Below are 9,705 nucleotides of genomic sequence, written 5' to 3' on the forward strand. Positions count from 1 at the left end.
TTGCAGTCTGTAGCCAAAGAGGCACCACAAGAGCATGTAATTTCACTATGGAGTCTGGCTAAATCAGATTTGGTGCTGTGGAAAAGCTTAGATTGGGAGAAGACTGAATCTGCCAAGAGACAATGCACCTTGGCAGATCATCTTGGCAGTTTTTTCTTGGCCCTCCAGAGTTCTTGAATTTGGAAAGGTTTTTAAGTTCCAGGGTTTCAGGATTGGTAGGAGAAGTTCACGCTGACATAGCCAAGGGTTCAAGGACCTCAGAAACTTGGGGGTCAGGACTCGCTTCAGCAGTGGGCAACTGCACCATCCAGGGTAGTTCTAGTGGAAACTACTCAACTTGCATTTGCAGGAAAAGGTCCCTTGTAACTGTCTCTATAGCTTGAACAGTGGGTCAGATGTATGACACTTTGAGCTATTTCTTTCCCCCCAGGTACAAGAGGGAGATGGTCCAGGCCTTCAGGGTTACTCAGGTTGTAACCAGCAGGATATTTAATATTTGGATCATCATAAGGTCTTTAATATGTTCTGAAGAGGGTGCCAGGGGGATGTCGCATTTATGCCTGACAGTGGGGAACATCCTTTACAACGTAACTTTTACAACGAAGTACCTTTACGACGCAACCATTACAACGCAACTTTTACAACGTCTTGCGCTGGGGGTGCTCTAGGATAGGGAATAGTTTCCAACACCTTCCCTACTATCCACGGGGACTGGAGTTGGAATAGTAAATTAAACTATTCACTATCCAGCGCCCCCAACGCAAGTCGTTGTAACGACTTGCGTTGTAAAACTTGCTTCGTAAAGGCATGCGTTGTAATAGCATGCGTTGTAACGTCATACATCCCTGACCGTAGAGTGTGGGTAAAGGTGATATTTCACCCTTTCTAGCCAATGGGACAGCGGTTCCCCATAGAAAAACCTATTCACTCAGGCAGCAGTTCCTGTCTGCTCTACTGCACACAAACCCACAGTTCACCTAACCTCACTCCTAAAATCCAAAGTTATGAAACATTTTTCTCCATGTGCAGAGCCTGCCTGCCCAACCAGAGATGTGGCCAGGATAAAGAGCAGACCATCCTCTGTGGCCACTCTAAACTAGATATTGGCCAGGGATTGGTAGATGCCTGACTAGGGGAAGAAATGAAGAGGTCTGTTCTAGTGTGATCTGACACCTTCCTATGAATTCATTTCCTGGTAACAGCCCAAGTGTCCTGTCAAATGAACAAAAATGCCTCCCACGCCAAGACCTCTGCCCGGGGAGCAGTTTTCACATCTCATTCAGGGTCTCCAGGCTGAGTGACCATTGGAAAGTGTATGTAAAGTAGCCTTTAGGAGTTTCAGGCAGGAAAAAAGGTATCTTTCTAAGCTAGTTTCAGGCATCAAAGGTCTCATATTGAAATACAGTAACTCTACAGCCAAAACCCCAAAAAGAAGCTAAACAGAATAGTATAGAAATCTGTCATATGTTTCTGTACGTGGAAGCCTGCCTTAAAAAGCTGTCAGCAAAAAAAAAAGTATGCCCAGTTGTGGGTCCGATGCAATTTGTGTGACTAGAACCAAGGTATTCCCAACTGATGAGCCATAACCAGGGCAAAACCAGTCTTGAGTTGCTTGTTTTCTGGTTCGGGGAAGACCTGGCCTGGCAGTTTGTTCTGGACTGTTCCTATTGGAGCAGGGTGAAGACTGATTTGCATATGACTGAGACCAAAGTGAGGAGTCTTGGTGTGCAAAATAATAATGATGGACTGGGATTTTGCCCTGAGTACTTACAATTCAATCATTCCATCCGTCACCTTTTTGTATAATATCGTGTGACACTCTAAGTTGAACGGGAATGCCCAGCCATGGGTCTCTTGTGCACACCCCACCACTGGAACCAATCTATACCCAACTGATGAGCCCTAATAAGGGTGAAATCGGTCTTGGGTTATTTGTGGTTTGGTTTATGTAGGACCTCGTCTTGCAGTTCAGTTGGGACTGCCATTATTGCAGCTGGGTCACGACGGTGTTGCATTTGGCTGGGTCCAGCCTGAGGTTGCATGATGTGTAAAATAATAATTGGATTATAATACTGCTCGAGTAATTACCAATAGCTGAGACAAATTCAAGCATTTCAAACATTAATTTGTTGTATACTTGGGTATATAAGACAAAGAGGTAGGGAACACAAACTTAGAAAAAGGAAAACAAGGGAGAATTTAAAATGACTCCAATTGGACTCAGATTACTTTTTAGTAACACAATATCACTGTTTGATCACTGGAACCCTACTCAATCAGCAACCACATTCTTTATCAGGGTGAAGTCAAATGTAAATTACAAATGAACTTGTCCTTAACCCTCTTGTAGCTTGACACAGAGTTAGAGCTAATGTGTAAAGTATTTGTGCATCAATTTGCACAGTAATAAAGTTAAACACAGCACAAGGAAAATCCCACATCAATATAGAAACATAGAGTAAAATATAATCAATAATTTAAGACCATACTCCAGAAATTCAAGCAGTAGACTCAGGGATATGCAATTTTAAAGAGTTAATTAAAAATAGCACAACAAGTACAAAGCATCAGTTCTGTTTATCTGGTCACACTAGCTCAGGATGAAGTCACAATGTCAGGCCGACCATGATGGAACACAGACTGGCTGCAGGAACAAAGTTAAGCACGCTGAACAAAGTACCTTAAAGGCTTGTTGTGGAGTGATATGGAGTCCTATGTCAAGGATGAGTTGCACAGCAGAGGTGATGTGAGGTCCTTGCGTGGAAATGCATCATGCAGTGGCAGATCCGGGAAGCTATGAGAGGTCTTTGCATGGAGGACGTGTGGTGGGCAATAGGAGGTCCTTGTGTAGAGATGCATCATGCTGTAGTCGTTCCGGTGAGCTGATGGACTATGTTAGGACCTTGCATTAAGATGCATCACACAACAACAGTTCTAACTAGTTTCAGGGCTGTGATATGAAGTCCTGTGCTGAGATGTAATGCACAGCTGTTCCAATGCTGAGTCGTGTGATGCGATGTGTTGCTCTGTGAAGGTTCTGCTGGGGCCAGCAGCAGGGATGGCTGAGCACCTTCAGGTCCACTTCCAAGAGTTAAGGGCTGGGGTGGCACCACTTTGGAGGGTAAAACTCACAGCTGGCAGAGCCCAGATGCTGGGTTAAGGTCAGATGGTTGATGCAGAGGAGGGGTGAGAATCCAAACCTGTTGAGGTGGTCCATTTCCCTACAGGGGATGGATTTCACGGTGGAACACCGCCCTGGGACAGAACACGCCAATGCTGATCATCTGTCCAGATTTTTCCGCCTTATTGATGAGAACTCCGAGGAGGTAGGGTAGTTCTCCCCACATTTCAGCTGGAGGGGACACGTGTTAGACCTGGCACCATTGGCGTGGGTCACCCTTCCATTTCTTGCTGTTGCCTCACGTGTTTTTGCTGGTTATAGATGTTTTGGGCACTGTGCCACTGCAAAACGTTTGGAGATGACACTGCAGAGAGGGCCAGGTCCCACAGCCACCAAACATTGATATGTATTCTTTTTTTCATCCAGCTCCCTTGGAAACCGTGCGATTTTATTTTGCCAGCCACCACTCCCGCAATTATATCTGGGGAAATATGAATTCCTTTGAAGAAGGTGTAATCTTTGTACTCAGTGAATTCCCTAATTTCCAGAGCCTCCTCAATTTATATCTTGCTGAATATTTATACCTTAATATAAAGAATAATGCAATTAGAAAAAGACTACAAATCAAAAGAAGCAAACACAAGAAAGAAATCATTTATTGTGTTAATCTATTCATATTATAAAATTTAACTGTAGACAGAAAAAGCATCGTCTAGTTGGGCACCTTGTTTACTGATGTGTTTCCTTAGTTATGCTTGTTCTTTTTCTGTCTTCCTCGTTTTACTACAACTCACTCACATTTTCCCTTGTTTCTCAAATCGTTGTGCTAATCTTGCATACTTTTTTAATATAATGCACATTGCGTACTGTTGCCAGGCATATTCACTGTATGAAATACCTTTCTTGTATGTTTGTTTGTTCATTAAAAGTTTACACAATAAAACATATGAATACAATTAACAAAATGTGCACATGTTCCCTTCCATAGATCTTAATAAACCAGTAAAATGAATCAATTTTAAAATCATAATAGCTATCCTAACCTCGGTTTGTACAATTGACTAAATAGAAAATTCTTAGCAAAATGATTAAAATTAGATTCATTTTCACATTTCATAACGTTGCCTGATTATAAATGCAGTTCTAATAATACTAAGTACTGCACTACAAATTACAACCGTAGATAGTGCCCTTAAATAGGCATATCCCTCTTGATAAGAGCAGGGCCTAATAACGTTCAATATAGGTTTAATAAAACGTGCTCTAAGGTATTTGTACAGTGAACAGAACAACATAAAATTAATTGTACTCTGTTTGGCCAGGTTATTACAAGGACCGGCGGCTAGTCTCTCACGCCAGCCAGCCTGTTTGTTATAGGCCACTAAAAAATGCAGTGTTCCCAGTCGAAATCTAGTCAACAGAAAACGCGATTGTACATGCCTCATCATCTAACGTTCCCCTGCCCTAGTCAGACATCCTTAATTCAGTGTGGTATACATTTTTTATAATCATTTTCATATTGGACTCAATAGTATCTGGGGTATTATAACATTCCTCTAGGCCAATCTTATAAAAAGTATCCCTAACATAACGCAGCCAAGGGAGTTTCATTGCATTATCCAGGTTCATACAATCTTTAAGGATACTCCTTGTGAATGTGAAAGTCATAGGATAAGGGGTGCAATGTATATCCTATCTTTCACGTATTGCATTTTACTTGGGGCTCATCCATTACTTGTGATGTTTTGTCATCACGCTGACTGTATTTCTGTTTAACGCCTCCAGATAACTCGGGCGGATGCGTCCTTGTAAATATTTTTATGCACTTCCACGCGTCTCATGAATACGTAGTAATACGGAACGTTTGAAGGAATCGTTGTATTTTCACCTAGTTCACTAGCACTCCCTTTCCGCTTCACTTTTTCTGACACTGTTGCACTGGTACTATTCCCACAAACACGTGGATTATGTCACTCGAAATCGTATCACTTTTTCAACCTTTTTTCAAGTTTTGTTATGCAGATAACACGAACGTCACGCGCATACTTTTTGGGATATAAGGTTGATGGTTACAAAAGTAGAAAAAACAGCAATGGACCGCACCCCGCCTGCCCCTCCTCTGGGTCGCCCCAAGCACTCTGGTATGTGTAGTGCCTGAAGTTCGAAGAATTACTGAAAGTTCGTAAGTGGTTCACCTATGTAGGTGCAAGTAGATACTTGTTGTTCCCCCGATCTCTAGACCCGGGACATGGCCCAGGTTTCGGGATATCTTCCCTCCTCAGTAGAGAAAGTCAATAGGCGTGGAAGAGAAGGCCGCCTCGTAACCGTCACGGGCCTTGATGCCCAGCACGCAGGTGCGTCGTCAAGAAGCTCATCAGCTTGGGAGGCTCATGGGAGCCCTTATGTAGAAAAAACAGCAATGGACCGCACACCGCTAGCCCCTCCTCCGGGTCGCCCCTAAGCACTCTGGTATGTGTAGTGCCTGCAGTTCGAAGAATTACGGAAAGTTCGTAAGTGGTTCACCTATGTAGGTGCAAGTAGATACTTGTTGTTCCCCCGATCTCTAGACCCGGGACATGGCCCGGGTTTCGGGATATCTTCCCTCATCAGTAGAGAAAGTCAATAGGGGTGGAAGAGAAGGCCGCCTCGTAACCGTCACGGGCCTTGATGCCCAGCACGCAGGTGCGTTGTTCAGAAGCTCGTCAGCTTGGGAGGCTCATGGGAGAAACAGCAATGGACCGCACACCGCTAGCCCCTCCTCCGGGTCGTCCCATCCTGTGCTCCAGATTAATCATGAAAATGCACTATGTTGAACCCGTTAATATTCTAATGTTGTGTATACTTTCCTTATCAGATTGTGAAGCCCCTGAAGAAGGGCTAAGGGCCCGAAATGCATTGGGCAATCAATTGAATATGAGACAAAAGAATGATGTGAAGATAACATCACTGAAAAAATGATCTAAAATTGAGAAGGAATTGAATAAAACAAATTCTTTTTGTGAACTGACAACTAAAGGAATACAAATTATTTGAAAATATTTTATTTTGAGTGCGTTTGGGGACATTGTCCACAATTGGTATAACGCTTCTCTGTTGATTTCCATACCCTCTTACTTAGGAGGGGATACCAAACAGCACCTACCTACCAGCATCACAGTTAATTACCAGCCTACAGACCTACGAGTGCGGGCGCTTCCCACACGGGATCACCATTCGTTCAAACATTTTGTGAGAACATTGTGGCAAATAAAGTATTTACACCCTGTTAGGGCTAGTGACATTGGATAGAAATTAATACTATATAATTCCACTGCATTTTATCCACTAGTCTGCTAAAGCTCATCTTTAGGTCCATGGAGAACCCTTTGTTTCTGCTCACCCTCATATTACAATAACATGAAAACCCTTTTACAGAGTATGTCTTCCTACCTGTCTGTCACAAGATAAGCTTCTGCAGCACTGCCCCTTGCATTCCTCCTTAAACAATGTATTTAAAGGGTTGATTTGAATGGCTTTATACAGAGGCTGAAGAAGAGCAGCCATTATAGGAGAGGTGGGGAATAGGAAGGTTATTCCCACCGGCCCTGGGGCACTGCACAGGCTGCAGGAAAGCTAGCTTTAACCCTAGATAAAATCAGACTGCCCTCAATGCCCCCCACCACTTCCCCTTGTGAGGTGAACATGAACTTTTCTGCTCAAAAGCAGCTTCTTCTGAGGCAAAGCCTCCCTGTCATGCCTCAATGCTGGGGCTAGCGGGTGTGCAGCACATGCTGTGCCTGCTGGGGCTGGGGCTGGGCAATTGTCAGTTTGTATGTGGCAATGGGCAAGCAGACCAAATGACTATGAGCCAATCAACAGTCTGTGCTAGGATGTGGAATGGCTGCTGCGACTCAGGATGAATAAAATGGCTCAAATCTCATCTCGGGCAGTGAACTTCAGGCACTTTTCGAATGCCCACCCTTCCAATCCAATACTGTCCATGGGCCCTTTGACTGGTGGTGCAGTAGTAGATACAAAAATTATCAGGATTAATAATTACTTGTACAGCTGATTTATATTTGGGGAATGCTTCTCTGAATAGCTATATTGAAGATGGTTGAAATGTAAAACATGACTGAAGAGGATCCCTCCTTCTTGCAACTTATTTCATACTCTAAAGCACACATGTATGAGATGGTGAAATAAAGAATGCAACTCTATTGCGAAGTAAGTAAGCAGTGGACAAAAGATGGGTTCCCTGCAATTCATGATTGATTAGAAGATGCAGGTGAGCCAGGACCCATAATGTGTAGAGGGGTAATTGACTGGGAAGATTGGCCTTTATTTATGGGGGGACTTTCAGGAGGTTTAGAGCCATCCTAGTTGGATTGTTGTTCTAGATCATATGAGCAAAACAGAAAAGAATTGTGACACTTTCCTCACTATCTCAAAACACTAAAACCTGAAGACACTCTTGGATGTGTAACTATGATCTTCCATTCCATTGCTTCTCTGGTGCAGGTTCTCCACTACATAAAGATTGTTCAGGTTTGGACAAAAGCTGGTGGCAAATTGAATTTTGACAAGAATGGCAACCCCCATGCTCAGTACGCTGTTGTGAACTGGCAAAGGAATGCTGCAGGCACCATCTCCTATGCGAAGGTGGGAAGTTATGATTCTGAGGCACCATCCGGAATGAACCTAAACATCAACACAAGTGCCATCCTTTGGGCTGGAGGAAACATTCAGGTGCAGTTACTTGAAGCCTGCAAGATCTCTTTTGTGAGCTATAATTGTGAAAATCTGGACCTCCAAGCATTGAGTTAGATTGTCTCCCCTTAGCTTTAGACAATGGGTAGAGCTAAGTTGGCGCAAAAGATTCAAGGGAAATATTCCAAGTTTATTTTGAGTTGGCAAGGGGAGGTTGGTTTATGATATATTGTTTGAACTTAGACTTGTCAGTTCTTGTTGGAATACTATACTTATAAAATTCTATTTTATACAAAAAGCTTATATTATTATTCTCTGAGATCCTCAATACCCACATAAAAGCTGTTGCCTCATTTATAAAAAAACATGATATAAAAAATGTTTGTGCCTCCCCAGTCTTTCTAAATTAATATATTTATTCTATATTCTGCTTTCTGTGTTCAGGTTCCTGAATCTATCTGCAGTTCCAGCTGCTTTCCTGGTTTTCAGAAAGTTACAAGGCCTGGAGAACCTGTCTGCTGTTTCCAGTGTGTCCCATGTTCAGCAGGGGAAATTTCCAATCAAACAGGTTAAGTAATAAAAATGAAAAATGTCAAAGTGCTTTAGTCTTTAACATTTGCATAACGGCTGTCAATAAGTTTCCTAAATAGCCTGGTTGATTTATTGTTTTAGATTCCACTGAATGCATCAGGTGTCCATTGGATCTTTGGCCTAATAGGAACAAAAATCACTGCGTCCCAAAGGCTATAGAGTTCTTATCTCACAACGACTCATTGGGGAGCGTATTGCTGGTCACCGGTACTTTTTTCTCAGTGGTACCTATAAGCGTCTTTGGACTTTTCATCCAGCACAGAAACACCCCCATCATTAAAGCAAACAACTGCGTCCTCAGCTATCTTTTGCTCTTGTCCCTCTCACTTTGCTTCCTGTGCTCATTGTTTTTTATTGGTTATCCCACTCCAGAGAAATGCTTAATTCGCCAGGCAAACTTTGGAATCACTTTTGCTCTTTGCATCTCTTGTATCTTAGCCAAAACTATCACAGTGGTTGTTGCCTTCAGTGCCATTAATCCCAACAGTAACCTAAGAAAATTGTCGGGACACAAATTGTCCTACATGGCCATCAGTGTTTGCACCCTGATCCAGGTTCTTCTATGTGTCTGCTGGTTAATTCTGTCCCCACCTTTCTCAGATTACAACTTCCACTCAGAGCCTGGAAAGATAATCATTGAATGTAATGAGGGATCTTCTTTTGCTTTATGGAGCATGTTAGGATACCTTTTTGTATTGGCGTTCATCAGTTTCATTGTGGCCTTTCTTGCTAGAAAACTGCCTGACAGCTTCAACGAGGCTCAGTTCATAACCTTCAGCATGCTTGCCTTCCTCAGTGTATGGGTCTCATTCATTCCAGCCTATCTGAGCACGAAAGGGAAGTACATGGTGGCCATGGAGGCTTTTGCTATTCAGTCCTCCACTCTAGTTATGCTTTGGTGCATATTTTTTCCAAAGTGCTACATCATACTGATAAGGCCAGATTTGAACACAAAGGAACATTTAATGGGGAGGAGAACAGCCAAAAACTGCATTAAGGTTGTATGATAGCCCTTTGATTGCCTTGCAGGTGTTTATCCATGTTATTAACAAAATGGATTTGATTTAGAGAAGGATAGTCACATAAACTCCTTTGCAAAGCAGTGGTAATGGCTTGGGATTCATGAGTATCACTGTCATTATCTACATGGCAATTAATTTCCATGAGAATGGGGGAATTTAAACTGCATCTTCTGGAATTCTAATGCACATCATAGACTGTTGGGTTTGCTTATTTCTTTTCTGTCCATTGCATGTCATTTATTATGATCCATACATTGACATATATAAGGAAGTTATCATACA

General features: G+C 42.6%; 1 protein-coding gene across 1 annotated transcript in view; it reads left to right on the forward strand.

Moving 5' to 3' along the window:
- Nucleotides 1-9,408, forward strand: part of LOC144797917 (vomeronasal type-2 receptor 1-like) — a 39,505-nt gene extending 30,097 nt beyond the window's left edge. Inside the window, exons 5-7 of the mRNA XM_078668718.1 lie at nt 7,622-7,849; nt 8,255-8,378; nt 8,483-9,408. Of these exons, the coding sequence (XP_078524844.1) occupies nt 7,622-7,849; nt 8,255-8,378; nt 8,483-9,408 (1,278 nt within the window). The remainder of the gene's footprint in view (nt 1-7,621; nt 7,850-8,254; nt 8,379-8,482) is intronic.
- The last annotated feature ends 297 nt before the right edge of the window (nt 9,409-9,705 follow it).

The sequence above is a fragment of the Lissotriton helveticus genome, chromosome 12, assembly GCF_964261635.1.
Source record: "Lissotriton helveticus chromosome 12, aLisHel1.1, whole genome shotgun sequence".
Lineage (NCBI taxonomy): Eukaryota > Metazoa > Chordata > Amphibia > Caudata > Salamandridae > Lissotriton > Lissotriton helveticus.